Genomic DNA, 16,487 nt, shown 5'->3' on the forward strand with positions numbered 1-16,487 from the left:
GGCTCGGAGGAGCTGGAGTTTTCTAGCATCATCGCATCCAGCATGGAGGAGTTTGGCATCACGGCTGACCCCGGCTCGGAGGAGCTGGAGTTTTCGAACATCACAGCATCCAGCACGGAGGAGTTTGGCATCACGGCTGACCCCAGCTCAGAGGAGCTGGAGTTTTCGAACATCACTGCATCCAGCACGGAGGAGTTTGGCATCATGGCAGACCCCGGCTCAGAGGAGCATGCTTTCAGAGCAGCTGGGATGGAGGAGCTGACCGCAGCCCTGCCATTCAGCAGGGAAGAGGAGCTTGCTGCTATACTTCCTGTCCTGGAGGAGCCTTCTGCTGCTGTCCCCACACCTGTAGCAGCATGTGCCTCTATGCACAGCGCCAAAATGCTCGCTCTTGCCACCTTGGAGGACTCCGCAGCTCCAGATCTCCAAGGAAAAGAACTTGCTACTGCAGCACCTGCGGGGAAGCAGTCAGTGCCCGACACAAAGGGGCCTGCTGTCATGCTTCTTGTTGCTGATGGGCCCCCTGCTTTAACAGATGGATTAGTTCCAGATAACGAGGTATTTGTTACTCAGTCACTAACACAGGGTGTGCCAGACACAATCACTTTATTTGGCCGGGGGGAGGGGGAGGAGGGGAGGGTGGAATCTCCCCCAGCCATGATTTATTGGTAGTCTGCGGGATGCACACAGTAACCGCCATCTCTTCTGTCCACGCTCTGCAACCTAAAGGTTGAGGTAGCTTCCCTTCCTTCCTTCCTCGAGAGCTGGAGGGCAAGTGTATAGTTTAGGGAGACCCAAAGGTTGTCGTAAGTATGGGAGGTAAAAGAGATTTGCTTGATTATGTAAAACTTTTCAAATGACTGGTTTATTGAAATACATGCTGCTCCCTCAGAAATAAATTATGGATTGCTTCAGGAAGATTTTCTTCTCGCTGGTCGAGCTGGGTAGTTGCAGCATTTCAAGTAGAAAATTTGTTACTAGAGGAAATGGCGTGAAGCAAATTGGGTGAAAACACCACTTGCATCGTGTTAATGCCTAGGGGAAGCTTTGTTTGTTTGTTTGCGCAACAACGTCCTGAAACACCAGGAAAAAAAAGGAGTCCAGTTCCTTTTGGCATCGTAAAACCCACTTAACGTGAAAATTGGTTGCAACGGGGCTAGGAGTGTACCTTTTTTCAGTTTGTGGTGTGCCAATAACTGAAGGCCCATTTACAGCCACCGAGGTTAGCAAAATGATCACTTAGCAGTCATCACAAGTTACTCAGCACATCAGCCCGATTCAGTAGCAGTTCCTCATCCTTTGTGCTCTGCCACCCATTAAAAAAATTCACAAGCACCACAGATTCAGAAAGGCTTTGAAATAGAGGTGGGGACATAGCACGGCAGAGTGGAGAGGTCGGTTTACAAGGAGTTTCCTTCGCTTGAAGTGCCAGGCTCTGCCACCCCGGCCAGTAAATTAGGAAAGGAAAAGCGACATGAAGGTATTGACATCATGGGGCTGTTGTTTGGATTTACTGCTTCGGTTTCATTGTTGCCTCTCCAGTGGGACTATATTTTATAAGAAACCTTTCCAGTTGTTAACCCCTTTGATCCAGCGATGGTTTCACTACCGCTCGTGCAGTTGATGAGCGCAGCGCTTGCATCAGGGGAATGCCGTGTAATAATAAATAAGACCTTTATTAACGTAAAGGTAACGTTCAAGCAAAATGCTCTTCCAGGTTTGCATCTCGTCCTTATGAAGGACATCGCCTTTGAATTGTTGGTTCCGTCAGAGCACCAGCGGAGGATTGCCGAAGGAGGGCTGGCTGCATTTGTGTTCAGAGATAAAGGGGTTAAGGAGCAGAGTGAGATCACAGGATGCAGTCATCCATGAGATGAACAAAGTAGAATGCAAAGAGAGTCTCTGGAAAGTATTTCTCAAATGGAGAGGGACATGTATCTAAACAGATGCAGCCCCTTTACAGGCTTGTTCACCAGATACAGCTCCAAGAACCCGGCTCTTCGCATAGTTCTGTGCAAAATCTAGATTGCACATGAAATGTTTGTTTCCGAGTTGAGTCACAGTGAGGGGAAGTGAACTAAAACATTGGACTCTTTTGTACACACAGAAGAACAAAGGCATGAAAAGTATTTGCGCTTAACATTGGAGTTGCTTTTTAAAATGATCCTTGTGAAACGGGCTTTGCTTTCTGGGCTTTCCTTTGCTATTGGTAGATATCAGGGACTTTGCATTGGGCTCCTGCAAAAAAACACAACCCCAAAACAACACAGTTTTAAAGTCTACTTTGGTTAGAAAATGACAAGTTTAACATTTAAGGCTTAGGCCAGCACATCAGAAGAAAGAGGCACTGTGCACTCCAGTCAGTTTTTGCATGGCTGACTTATCAGCACCTGATGAAGTGAACTTGGGCTCACAAAGGCTTGTGCTCTCTCTCTCTGTATATCTTATTTAGTTAGTCTGTAAAGGTGCAGATCTGCCCTGCCTTCTGAGTGATTTCAGACGAACGGGGCTAACTACCTCTGTCTTACCCGTCTGGGCCTTTCATGTGTTCAGCTGCCTTTAAGCAGGCAGCTCCATATACGAGCAGTAACAGGAGACGTGTTCGGGGAATCAGCGATTTCATGTCACCATCACTTCTTATAACGGGAGAATAATTCTGCACCAGCACACAGCCCTGGACGGTCTCCCAGTGCGCTCTTTAGTTTAACATCCTGGCACAGGCCCATTCTGCAGCTAAGTTGCTGAACTTCAGCACAGAAGACTACATCTCTGCTTCATTTTCAAAAAAAAAAAAAAAAGAGAAGCTGTCTTTTCCAGGCAGAGTTTGACTGACTTTTATCCCTTCGGAGATAAAGCAGCTGTCTGGTGTCCAGAAACCTTCTCAAACCTTAATCCGTGCTTTGCTTCTGGAAAGGGTTCTTTCTTTTTTTCTTTTCTTTTTTTTAAAGTTTTGCATTGTGTCTTTGAAATGAACTGTTTAAACGTTGTCGACGTCCACATCCTCAGATACTGTCTTTTTTTTAAAGAAGATAGTTGAATAAGAACGAAGGCGGCTGTCTCCATTCTTCTCCTTCAGCCTTCCAGACGCTGTGATGGAGGAGAGCAAATAATCCTTTCCAATCTTGCTTCATCAGAGTTTGACCTGCGAGCTGTGTTTGCTGGCAGCCCGCGGCCCCAGTATAAACAAAATCTGCATCTATTTCCCATTTTTGGAGCGCGTTCTTTGTCATGCGGCAACAGAGCTGGTTCTCCTCCTGCTTTTTTGCTCGGAGTTTGCTTTTCACGTGCCTCTGTTTTCTGCCTGATGTGGCCTTGGTTTGCTGGCCTATCTGGCTGAGGCCAAAGGATTGCTGTTGTGGTGGAAAGGAAATGAATGCAGGTGGCTACAGTCTGGCTTGTCATCAAGTAATTACAGCAGATTTGAAGGTTTGATAAGGGCACTTATCTCCCTCACGAAAACAGGATTTTCCCAGCTCTGTCTGCTCACAATAGCAAGGTTGCTTCATTCCCCCAAATTCTTGTTGTTTGAAATGCTTCCCCCATAAGGTGTCCAGATTAGCCTTGTGCCAAATATGTGGTAAGGTCTCAGATAAATGACTAACCCATTAATCATCCATTGCCTTTGTCTTGCTGCCTTTGTCTTTAGAAATGCAGTTAGTTTCCCAGCGGCTTAAATTTCAATCATTAACAAAACCTCACGCCTAGCATGTCCCAGTTCAGCCGCATCACTTGGAGGCGCTTTGATTCCTGCTGTTAAACATTTGACCGGGTCTTGGGTGTTAATCACAGTTGGCTACCTTTAAACTTTTGATAGTTGTGACTTTTCTGTCTCTGGAACCCATGCTTTGAAAATGGGATTGAACAGATTGAGATGCAAAACATTCAGTGGCCAGTGACACCCACAGACAGTTGGAGTACTCCTTGCATGTTATCTAAGAAGCTAACATCCTTGAATCATGTAATTGCAGCATAGGAAACAAATGGGGAAGGCTGGCTCTGGAGAGATGGCTGGAAGCCTAAAATGCGTCTTTTAAAGTACGGAGCTGTGCTGAGTAAGGACATAAAGGATGAGCAAGTCTGCTTGTAAATATGCCTGCTTCCCCTTTCTTGTCCAGATGTTTCAGAAGGAGCAAGTGGATCCCCTTCAGCTAAAATTGCAGCAAGTGAATGGAGTTGGCCAGGGCCTCATCCAGAGTGCAGGGAAAAACTGTGATGTGCAGGGGTTGGAACATGACATGGAGGAGATCAACACCCGCTGGAACACTCTCAACAAAAAGGTAGGCATTCTCGCCTTGCTTTGACCGAGGGTGTGGCGTGATGTAATCGTAGGTTTGCTGCGGCCTCGATGAGTAGTTTGAGCAGGACCAAAAGAGGTCGAAAGAGCCGTTGAAACGTAGAAGAGTAACCTAGCAATGGGGAATTGGTGTCTTCTGTTTCCTGGTGGAAGCTGAGAGCGCTGCGCTTCTAATGATGTGCGTGTTTGTATGGTGTAGGTGGCACAGAGAATCGCACAGCTGCAGGAGGCCCTGTTGCATTGTGGGAAATTCCAAGATGCCTTGGAGCCATTGCTGAGCTGGCTGGCAGACACCGAGGACCTCATCTCCAATCAGAAGCCTCCATCTGCAGAGTACAAAGTGGTGAAAGCCCAGATCCAGGAGCAAAAGGTAAGCAACAGACTTGGCAAACTCCATAGAGGATCTGGGTGCACAGGACCTGGAGGCAAGATGTAGAGTGGGAGCGCAGAGTGCTGCTAGGGGCAGAACACAGCCGGGAATCACCTGGATTCATTTCAGATGAGAAAAAATAGCTGTGACATCAGATTACTGGTGTACAGCCACCAATCTGCAGCTGCAGCTTACCTGCATCCGAGTATTATACTGCATCGTTCCTGGTCTTGTTATCCATTTCTGCTATCTTAACAGTCCAATTGAAAGTGTTATATATACCATACATAATGAATGTATGTTGTATTATACAATATGTTATATATTAATATACAATATATATTTATTAATACGGGACATGGAGCTGGCTCTGGCATTCCAGTGGCATTTTATCAACACGCTGGCTTCCTTCTTGGTTTGGATTTTCTTTTCCTTCACTTATAACAAACTTGTTTTTCTGCATGCCAACAGCTACTGTGTTATATCCGGTTCAAGGAAGTTTTTCTGTGTATAGTTGCCTGTGTTGGAGTGTGAACAAAATATATATATACAGATAAGAAGGCTAGCCAAACACAAATAGGTCCTTTAAAAGTAACAAGCACAGGTTACGAATCAGTGTTGTGAATACTTCAGTGAAAAGTTTGCATGTGTCAACAACGGTAAAATAAAATAAGAAGTTTGAAAATATTTATAGTAACCCTGTGATCAGCAACACTGTTTTGCACATGAGTTTTTTAGAATGGGAGATTGGAGAGAACATTATCACTTAACCTGAACAGTTGGAGTGAATCCAGGCAGGATCTCAAGTTTCTCTGTAAAACAAAAGCATTTCAGAGCATTTTTTTGGTCTTTGTCTTTGGAAAGAAGAAAACCTCACTGTTGACTCCCTGAGCTTGGTTTGGTTTCATCCCAGTGCTTATTAATGGTTTTCAGACACAGTTAAAGGTTTGATGTCTCCAGAGGCAACAGCGGCTCTTCTGACTCAATTTAGTAACTTGGTGACTTTTTCCTCTCCTTTGTTTTACCGTTTATGTAAAAGCTGCTCCAGCGGCTGCTCGATGATCGCAAGGCCACTGTGGAGATGATTCAGGCAGAGGGTGGGAGGATAGCGCAGTCAGCCGAGCCTGCAGACAGGGAGAAGATTGTTTGCCAGCTGGAAAGTCTTGAAAATCGATGGGCAGGATTGCTCAGCAAGGCAGCAGCCAGGTAAGTCAGGAGAGTGGGAAGGGCTGGTTTCATTTCCCCTGAGCTTTGCAAGGGGCGACATTCCTTTGTGCCTGCTTAGATGATCCCAGCAGGAAAGCACATGATGTGCTTTGCCCCCATGTATATTTTTTCCCTGAATTAACCTAACATCTTTCTGCTGCAATCCAGTCCCTACGCACGAGATTTTTAAGGTTCAGGACAGATGTGGGGCACTATTTGTGAGACGCCTCTGATGCTGCTGGAATCTCTTTATTCATTGTAAGCCATTGGTGATAGGCAGTGTAAGCCAGAGTCAATCTCGGTGATCTGCTTCATCTTTGTATTAGGTAGTGTAATACAACTTCTTTTGCAGCCTGCAAGGATCTGTGTTCAGATTAGTTTACAGAGCTCAACTTTTTGCACACGGTAGAGGCCGATTTATGAATAAAAGGATACATTTTATCATTTATTATTTACACTGTAGTCCATTATAATGAATCCTTGTAAGCTGCTTTGAGTGGTGGAAGCTGTGGTGCTTGTGTTTGTTAACTGTTTTTAGTATGCATTAATGAACCAGCTGATGTTCAAAATATTTTCTGCTAACATAGCCCTTCAGATTTGCAGCTATGTTAATCCACTGGTCAGTCTTGTGGGCCATTTTGTAATCATGGGGAACGCAACATTTAGAAAGTCCAGTGAGATTCCTTTACTGAAATATCCTGGAAGCAGTGATCAGAAAAACATGAGATACCAAATGTGTTTTGGGAGGGTGAAGCAGATGGCATAGTTTATAATTCTGTGGAAATGCTTAGACAAGATTAATTCCCTTCACAGGGTGTGTGTTATTTTTATTCCTTGGAGTTTGACTTTCTGCTTCAACCACAGTGTATATTTACACCTTTCTGCTGCCTGAATCTCATTTACAAGATGCACATGGCTGCATAATGTAATATAATGAGGTGCAGGGCTGTCCATAAGGGCCAAATCTACTTACTGATATTTTCAATTCTGGTGGGGATAAGTGGGCTGCAGGCTTCAGAGCTGTCAGTCTGACGTCTTTCACCAAACTGCCTTTAAAAGCTTGACATTTGGATGTTAGCAGTCACTTTGGGGGTCTCTGCGTGATGATGCCATTAATGATAGAACAGCAGTATAATGGCAGTCTTTTTCTTGACTTCAATGGAAGTTGGACTGGACCCTAAAGCAACATCTGGGGAAGGAGGCTTCGTCTGCAGTTTGTGTGGAATGTGGTGTGTGTTTGCATTTCCAGCTTGCCTGACAAGGTGTTACACCTGGTACTGAACAGAGGTACTTCTGTTCCTCTTTCCAGTGCTTTGTTTCAGGGTATTTGCACTCTGACCCCTGTTTCCATTGCAGTGCATTAAAAGTTTCCTAGCGCAGCACACTATTTACAGTGACATTAGGTTGCTCCGTCCTCAGCTGTTTTGTTATTGTCTTGACGTAGGCAAAAACAACTGGAAGATATCTTGGTTCTGGCTAAGCAATTCCATGAAACCACGGAGCCTATTTCAGACTGGCTGTCTGTGACCGAGAAGAAACTGGCCAACTCTGAGCCCATTGGAACTCAGACGGCCAAAATCCAGCAGCAGATCACTCGTCACAAGGTAGGAAATGGCTCCCATGCCGTGCGCACAGTACTGCTGCGTGCAGTCATTTGCCGAGCTGTGCTTGGGTGGCCATACCCGCTGTCGTTAGACTTATGTGAATGAGATGACCAAGGGTGTGCACAAAGCAGTCTTCAGAGCAGTGGGAAAAATTGCCACACGATTTCAGAAATTAAGCGGGGAATCATGACACAGGAGTCCCGCTGTTTGCTTCTGGCCATAATATAACATATGTGAGAGTTGCATCTTTCACCACTGGCTCTCCGTGGACAAATGTTGTGTATTGTTTTAAACCTGGTATTTGATACATGTCATGCCTGTCCCCAGGAGGCGTTTATCTTTATTTTGTTCATTAATTACATTTGTTGTGTTTTCATTTTTTCAGTTTTTATTTCCATGTTTCAACCCTTTTGTTTCTGTTGTCCGTTTTTCTTTGTTTGTTTGCCTTCGTCATCCGGATTTTCAGGCGCTAGAGGAAGAAATAGAGAGTCGTGCCCCTGAGGTGAAGCAGGCAGTCAGCATTGGGCAGTCCCTCTCGTCCCTGAGTTGCCTAGCTGAACGCGGCGTGCTGGCAGAGAAGCTAGACACGCTTTGGGCCCGGTACAGTGAGATTGAGGATCGGTGCTGCCGGAAGGCAGCCTTGCTCAATCAGGCCCTGTGTAACGCTAGGCTCTTTGGGGAGGATGAGGTGGAAGTGCTCAACTGGCTTGCCGAGGTAGAGGACAAGCTCAGCTTGGTCTTCGTAAAGGATTACAAACAGGAGGTCCTGCAGAAGCAGCATGCTGACCAGCTGGTATTGCCATTTTCCATTCTTTCACCTTGATTGCTTTGTTTTACTCTGTGTTGACTGTTTTGATCCATTTTTTGAGTTTTTCTTGACTTTAATTTTAACCAGCACTAGGACAGGTTTCTGTTTCCCCCCGCCCCCCCTCGTCTCCCTCTCAAGATTTAGAGAAAGTAAGCTAAGGTTGGACAACACTTGATGACCCTTGAGGTCCCTTCCAGCCTTAAACTCATGGGATGGTTCATACATCAGAACCAAAGGGCACTCAGAAGAATTATTCCCTGGTGGTTCGTAGAATCTGAATGGTTTGCTCCCTCACCGAACAAGGTTGGCCACCTTTTCCCTTGAAAATTTCCAGCCCTTTTCTCTTTGAGTAAAAGGAGTAAAGTGTGGCAACAAATCCCAGGCCAGTCCATCTAACCCCTGCAAGCTGAAGAGAAAGGTCACGCTTTCTCTGGGATCGATGTCCTCTCTCCAACGTGCAGTGCTGAAAGGCCTCTCCGTTGAGGTGGGTAACTGCTGTTGGCTCTTTCCATTCAGGCTCTGAATGAAGAGATTGTGAACAGAAAGAAGAATGTGGACCAAGCCATTAAAAACGGGCAAGCGCTTCTGAAACAAACAACAGGTAATCAGAAGAAGGGACTAGATTCTGACACTCCTGAGACCCCCCCCACCCTGGGCACGTCTCACAGTCGCCGCTTCCTCGGTCAAGCTTCTGCCTTAGAAACCTGGCTGCTGTCAGCTGCAATAATTTGTTGAGAGGAGGCTGTTTATCCTTGAATCTAATTTCCTCTTGGACTCTTGAGAAGCTGCAGGAGGCGTTTCACATCTAGCTTGGTGGCTGCTGTACCTTGTGCATTCTTCCTGCTTGGTGGACCCTGAGTGCCAAGGTCTTCAGCATGCTACGCTGGCTGTAGAGCAGAAGTCTCCAAAGGCCTCTACAAGGCATTTGCTGGCAGTCTGCATGGAGCTGACATGTAATATAGGGTAGACACTTTTGTTTTCTAGTTTCCAGCTGCTAAATCACATGGAAAGCAGCTAAAAATATGCTAAGGACTTCCTTAATATTACTTTCCCATGTAAGCAGTTGCTGCCGTTGCCACGTGGGTGTGATTTTGTTTATGAGGGGGAGGTGAGGTGATACAAGGCAAGCTGTTGAGATGAAGTCTATGCTGTGAACAAATGTGAGGACCTCTGCCTTAGACAAATCTGCATTACTAAAAAAAAAAAAAAGACCAGCACAGTTTTTTGGTTTCCCCTCCTCTTATGCAGGAAGAGAGAGTCATGTCTCTTTCTTTTATTAGTCAAGAACTTAGCAATGTTTGCTTTAGACTTTATTGCAAGTCCAGGTGAAACAAGACTTTGCTCCTGGCTTCATTTCCATTGTGGGAAGAAGCTAGATGTTTCTGGCTGGCAGGAAAAAATCAACGGCAGGAGCAGCTTTTTACCTGTAAAAACAGCTTCTTGCTCGCACTGATCTGGAAAAAAAAGTAGCCTCTAAAAAAGTACCTGTTTAAAATAAAAGAACAATAAGTTGCTTAAAAAGAAAGCCCAGAGCTTTAGACATGCAGAACTGACCGTGTGTCTCCATCTTACAGGGGAAGAGGTGCTGCTAATACAGGAGAAGCTGGATGGCATCAAGACTCGTTACTCAGATATCACAGCCACTAGCTCTAAGGCGCTTCGGACGTTGGAGCAGGCACGGCAACTGGCCACCAAATTCCAGTCTACACACGAAGAGCTGACAAGCTGGATGAGCGAGGTGGAGGAGGAGCTGTTGTCCAGTGGAGGACAGTCACCTGCTGGAGAGCAGATCCCCCAGTTCCAGCAGAGGCAAAAGGTGAGAGCTTTTCAGCAGCCAAAGATAGGGGTGAGTGGTTCTTTGGAAGGAAAGGCGCTGAGGGTGGTGGGGAAGCTGCATATTGCCCTGAGAAAACTTGTGAATGAGATGGAGAGGCTATCATGTAGAATGAGATGCAGTTTGCTCATTGAGTACAATGCTTGTGGGGGGTTGTAGAAGGGAAAAGTGTCAGCGCTTTGCTTTGGGAAACAACTGAGGGAAGCAGTCATTTTTCTGCATATGGATTGCTGAATCGCAGACATTTCAAAGCTCATGTCAAGACCAATTAATGCATAAACAAAAGCAGAAAATATGTTGCCTGTCACTATCTCCTTTCTACCACCTTCTTCCCATCAAAACCTTCCAGACCATGCAGTAAGCAGTTCTTAAGGTCATCTTCCTTCCCCCATCACTCTGTTGCTCCCTTCTTTGAAGCCTTCTTACAGACTCCCCAAGCACTAGTACACATGCTCTGGGGGCGGAGGGGGCGGCGTTTTAATTATAGTGGCTTCAAGAGCTGCTCTAATTAAAGCGCTGCCTTGTCTTGTGCATCAGCGTCCCTGCGCTTAAAAATGGCGGCAGGGGTGCTTGAACAAAAGCTCGTTCGACAAGCTTTAGTTCAAGCGGCCTCACTGCCATTTTGAAGCTTGGGGAGACAGATACATGAGACACAGGAGGCTGCTGGAGTGCAGTTGCGATGGGCCAGCAAACTCGATTAATTGAGTCTGCTCTGAAGTGCTGGAGTTCCAGCGCGTCAGAGCAGCCTCCATGCTCGTGTATAGGTGTCCTCCAATTCCCACCCCATCAAATTCAAATGACTATTCTTCATCTTCAAGGCCCTTCCTAACTGCCTCTCCCAACTCCTCAGCCCTTGACTCTTCACACATTCCCAAAGAATGTCAGTTTGGAAATATCCATTTGCCATTCCCTCTGAACTTCCTTCTATCCTGCCTCATACAGATGGAGTCTTCTCCCTCTGCCAGGCCGTGGTGCAGGTATTGAAGGATGTATGCAATGCAGGAAACAATGGGTGAAGAGGAAAGAAGGGGTTGTGATAGCATTATATGTTAATGATCTGAATAGATTGCAGAGAAATAAGGGAAAGCCTGGATAACAGAAAATGTCTGCGTCATAGACATTTTAGGCAGTGCCGGTAAGAGGTTCTACTGGGGTAGCACTGGGTGTTTGTTAATGACCCCAAGATCACATTTGGTATGGGTAGAGGTCATTAGAGAGAGATGTGTCCAGTAATGTGGTCATTTTGAGAGACTTTCACTTCCCAGGTACACATTGCAGAACAGATGCCCCTAATAACAATATAACCCACTTCACCAAACAGTTGCTAAGTCAGTGAGAGGTGATGCCATTTTAAACTTGAGTTTAAGCAGTGGCAACATTATAGAAGCACCAGTTATGGGAACTAGCCTTGGACCAAGCGATTACAAGTTGATTTAAATTAAATGAAAGGATTAACACAAGACAGTCTGTAACCAAGGCTCACAATCCTCAAACAGTAGACTTGGCCAAAGCCAGCAAGTGAGTTGTTGCAGTCATCTGGATTAAGAAGTTTTAGGGGATTGAATGTAGAGGAGCCATGGGACTTCTTCAAGTCAATTCAAGTTGCAATAACTATCTGGAACACATTTCCCACGCTTTTTTGAAACACCTTAAGGCAGAGCTGCTGACTTGACTGGACAAATACCCACCTGAAACAGGTGTGAGCAGAGTGTCTAGTTAAAAGGACTGATCAGCAAAGAAAGCTATTTCATAGAATTCAGAAGGTGCAGAGGGCTGCTGCTGCGGTGTTGCTGCTGCTGCTGCTAACGATGATTGCGATGGACATGAGGGTAAATGCAGTGTGGTGAATAAGAGTGATTTTATGGAAATGGATATTGCCACATTCAAGGTGGAAGCAAAACTGAAAGGACTTGGTGTACTTGAGTCAGGGGGACTGGATAATCTTCATCCCAGACGTCAGAAAAAAAAATTGGCAGATGCAACTGTAGCTTTGGCAACAAGTATTTTTAATGAATTAAGCAAATTTGGAATGACATAGTGTGACGGGGGAATAGCAAATGTTACCTGTCTTTAAGGGTGATCCCAGCAATTCCAGACCTGTTAGTACAACCTCAATAGCATGCGTTGCTTAGAATAAATGTTAAAGGAAAGAATAATTGAAGACGTGGAGGGGAGAGGAAAACCGGATAAAAGGCAGCATGGGTTTACAAAAGGTAAATCGTGCCAGGCTAACCTGATATATTATCAAATATAACTAATTTTCTAGAGAGAGGTAAGGGGTTGATCTACTTTATCTGGTCTTCAGTAAAAGGGGCGCTGTATTCCCTGATGGGAAATTATCTGTTCAGGTAGAGAAGATGACAGGTAGTACAAGAACCGTGCAGTGCATAAGGAGCTGGCTAGAAGGGAGGTGACAGTGGGCAGTGCCAGAAGGGGAGCTGTCAGGCTAGGGGGACGCTGCTAGTGCAGTTCCTCAAGGTCATTCTTGGGATCAATCTTATGTAATATTTTCCTTGTCTCAGAAAGTAGGAGAATATTTGTGAAACTTGCTGACAGCACATTGTCAATACAGACAAATTGACAGCAAGAGCTCAATGATCTCATGGGCAGGAGTAACAGGAATAGGATGAAGTCTTATAGTCTGACATGCGAGGCCGTGCCCTGAAGCAGAACTAGCAAGACGAGCAGTCAAGGAAGAGAAAGACCTGGGGGTAGAAGCCAGTGATTGATTCACCATGAGTTGCCACGTTGGCTTTGGGAAAGGGGAATGCGATCAGTCAAGGGTTTCCAGGTAGAGATAGGGAATCATTAATGCTGTTCCACAAGGCGGGGGGGAGCTGCAAGGCTCCATGCAGCTTTGGTCACTCATATTCAGGCAAAATGGATTCAAACGGGAAGAGGCGTGAAGAATGCTGCCGCAATGATCATGGGAAAGGAGAGCTGATCTTCTGTGAGAAAAGTAAAGGAACTTGGCTTCTTTAGTCTGTGAAGCCTGTGGGGGAGATGTGACTGCTACCTACAGATGTGCCAGGGGAATGGAAGGGGGTGGGGTGGAGAGGAAGAAGAAAATAACTGTTGGTTAAAAGAGAAGGCTGGCACAAGAGCAGATGGGAACAAGATGGTCCTGAATACATTTAGGCTGAAAGGTAAGTGGTTCTGGCAGAGCCTCCCAACAGAAGAGGTAGGGCAACTTCATGTGACTCGTTTTCAGATGGAGCTTGACAGGCTTAAAAAGCATGGCTGCCAGCGAGAGCAGAGCGCTGGACTGGGTGGCCCAGGAGATTCCCATCCTCCAGGCCCTCTCCATCTTCGTTCTTGGCTGGTTCCTGAGGGCTGGGTGAGGGCATGTGAGTGTAGCCACTTAGTGATTTATAAAGGAGGAAGAGAGTCTGGTCTAAAGGTTTGGAGGCATCCAGCTGGTCACACAACCATCTGAATGTAACTGCTGTACGGCCGCCCTTGTCCTCCTTCCTGCGGGGCCCCAGACCCTCTTGCCACGTAATGGCATTGCTCACGCTCTGGTGAATAGATCTGTTGCAAGTCTTACAGCGTCGGAGAGATTGAAGGGAACTTGGCCTCCGAAATGTTGCAGATGTAGTGGCCCCTTCTTTGCAGTAGGTGAAAGTCGACTGCGCAGTACTCTGTATGCTCTGTGTGTGTGGGTTTCAGGAGCTCAAGAAGGAGGTCATGGAGCGCAGGCTGGTGCTCGACACCGTGAACGAAGTGAGCCGTGCCTTGCTGGAGCTGGTGCCCTGGCGAGCCCGTGAAGGGCTGGATAAACTCGTGTCTGACACCAACGAGCGGTACAAGCTGGTCAGTGACACCATCAAGCAGCGAGTGGAAGAAATCGATGCTGCTATACAAAGGTCTCAGCAGGTAATGCTGTAAAGCCAGCTTCCTCCTTGGGTAACAAGCTGGGGAGAGGGGGTCTCCAGAAAGGCGGCTGACTCACCACCACTTCAGCCCAAGCAGTATGACTACAGCTTAAGGAATGAGCGCTGCAGGATGGGGGAGCCAAATCATAACGTAAACCCATGCTGAGAAATGAGTACTCTTGGGAATCTGCGGGCTGGAACTGGGGACAGAGCTGAGCTGGTTTCTCACCAGTCCAGCTTCGTGCTGTTTTGATAAGCCAACCCGGTGCCTTTTTGAGTTGTGCATGAATCTAGTGCTGCTGGCTTACGGATGCAGCTCTCACGTAGACTGTCCAAAGCAGGTGACTTCCAGGCCCAGAAATGTAAATCTTTGGTTCTGCTATCATGTGGACTTACCCGGAATATGAATCCTGTTAAGTCCTGTTTTCTGGGGCGTGGACAGTGCAGCGAATGACTGTGCTCCATGCCAGGGGCTTTGAGCCCAAGCAGAACGCGCCCAGAAAAACGGCCATGTGAAAGAGGGGTTGCTCTCCCTGTGGAGAGAGAGAGCTTTCAAGGCGTGGGTGGCTTGCCTTATTATATTCTGCAGTGCTATGTGTTTGGTGCAGTGCTGCTCTGTGCTTCAAAACCTGCTAAAGCAGCAGTACCCTGTTCCAGCCAGAGTCACTCTTCAGTGGCTGCCTGCGGTTAGTCCAGTACTTATGGATTATGTTTGCAAAGTTTAGAAAGTGCACTGAAATCTCAGCGAGAATTTGAATATTTAACCATTTCCACAGTTGGCCTGTCTATTATGAATCACATATATAAAACCTGGGGCTATTTTCTTTAATCTCATGCAGGGAGGGGTGCTGCCTCCTTAAAATCTCTTGTACTGGGAGGAAAATGTAGTTTGTCACTTCAGTTTCACGGCGTAAAAGTCTGGTCTCTGTTGCGGTCTGCACAAAGCCAGAAGCAGATGGCTGTCAGAAAGAGCAGCCTCTCTTTCGGCCATTTGTCAGATGAGGGGGCATCTCTCCGTGGAGCTGTTCCCTCAGTATTGCCGAACAATTATTGACCGCTTAAAGTAAAGCAGCGGTTGTTTCTGCGTGGCATGAAAGAAACAGGCTGAACAAAACTAAATCCATTGGGTAACTTCCTCCCCCATCAAATGTGCCTGCAAGTGTTGGCATTAAGGTCCTGTTTTTCCCTGCCTCTCTTGCTGTGTGAGGTGTCTGCAGCTCGGTGCCCAGCCGTGTCCTTCCTCTGTGCGGGGTCAGACCTGCTGTTGTGTTTGCATGTTGCTGCGTGTTTCCCCAGTGTTCTTGATGAACCCACACTGCTTTTATTTGGGACCTCGGTGTCTGCGGACACTTGCTGAGTGTGTGCTGTGCTGCCCTGGAGAACTGAGTGTGTGGGCACTTAAAGGCAGCTATGTTACAGCCGTGCGTGAGTACCATGCGTGGAGTGGTGCCACGCTTCCCTGAGAGGTGATACGCCCTGCAAGACCACTGTCCCTGCTGTAGCAGATGTATGTCAGTGTCGTGTGTACTGGCGTGCCTGTGTCGACGCCGTCCTTGCTGTGTGCTCCGCTAACTCGTTGCGCTCCGTCTCCTCTCCTTGTCTGCTAGTATGAGCAAGCTGCTGATGCAGAATTAGCCTGGGTGACTGAGACCAAACGGAAATTGATGGCCCTTGGTCCAATTCGTCTGGAGCAAGACCAAACCACAGCACAGCTGCAGGTCCAAAAGGTACGTGCAGGGTGCATGCACTTCTTTGCCTTGCTACACGATGGAGTGGACAAGACCTTGCTAATTGTCCAGGGCAGTGAAGAGAGGAAAATGCCTCATTGAAGCAGAGGTGCTGAGTCCAGTCGAACAACTAATTGGTGTGTCACGAAAAGCAGAAATGAATTTGCTGGCTAGAGCCAGTGTTGGAAAGGAAGCATGGATAGTTTATTAGCTCAGCTTTAGCTGGGGAAGAATGTGTTTGCTTCCATAAAGCACGACAGAGTATGGGCCAGCTCATTAGCCTGGGTGATTTGGAGTATTGGAAGGTGAATCGTTTGGGTGGATTGTAACATGATCTTACTTTGAAGAGACGTGGTAGTTTTATGCAGCTCGGTCTGGAAACACCGAGAGAATAACAAAACGCCCATCTCTTCTACAAGTAACAGACAAAAATGGTGATTTAGACAACTAAGCATCACCTATCCAACAGAAATACCTGAATTTTTGGGTACCACAGAATTGTTCGAATAAGTTAAAAATTACCTGCATTTAGACACAAGCAACTCCTCGTATGGAGGACTCTACTGCTTTAACCGCAGGCCTGCCATGCATCCCACTTTTACACGCTTCCAGTTGTTTAGACCTCTGTTTTTAGACGCCTTTGAATCTATAAGATTCTACACATTTCCTTCACTGGCTTATTAACTTCTGTCTTTATCCCCCTTAAATTAGGGTTGTACAAAGCTCTGTGCAGATGTAATTATCTCTCTTTGCATTCCCTTTAGGGCAT

At 46.4% G+C, this 16,487-nt stretch overlaps 1 protein-coding gene across 18 annotated transcripts in view; it reads left to right on the forward strand.

The window, feature by feature from the left end:
• The window catches only part of MACF1 (microtubule-actin crosslinking factor 1), a 194,524-nt gene that overhangs the window by 141,907 nt on the left and 36,130 nt on the right, over positions 1-16,487 (forward strand). For 12 of the 18 annotated variants that reach the window (XM_019547553.1, XM_019547549.1, XM_019547558.1 and 9 more), the window contains 9 exons: positions 4,116-4,277; positions 4,494-4,664; positions 5,704-5,870; positions 7,315-7,474; positions 7,941-8,267; positions 8,799-8,883; positions 9,857-10,098; positions 13,786-13,992; positions 15,599-15,718. In XM_019547553.1, the coding sequence (XP_019403098.1) occupies positions 4,116-4,277; positions 4,494-4,664; positions 5,704-5,870; positions 7,315-7,474; positions 7,941-8,267; positions 8,799-8,883; positions 9,857-10,098; positions 13,786-13,992; positions 15,599-15,718 (1,641 nt within the window). The remainder of the gene's footprint in view (positions 1-4,115; positions 4,278-4,493; positions 4,665-5,703; positions 5,871-7,314; positions 7,475-7,940; positions 8,268-8,798; positions 8,884-9,856; positions 10,099-13,785; positions 13,993-15,598; positions 15,719-16,487) is intronic. The other 6 variants (XM_019547559.1, XM_019547561.1, XM_019547560.1 and 3 more) reach the window with 1 other exon arrangement.

Source organism: Crocodylus porosus, unplaced genomic scaffold (assembly GCF_001723895.1).
Source record: "Crocodylus porosus isolate Cpor-Errol unplaced genomic scaffold, CroPor_comp1, whole genome shotgun sequence".
Classification (NCBI taxonomy): Eukaryota; Metazoa; Chordata; order Crocodylia; family Crocodylidae; genus Crocodylus; species Crocodylus porosus.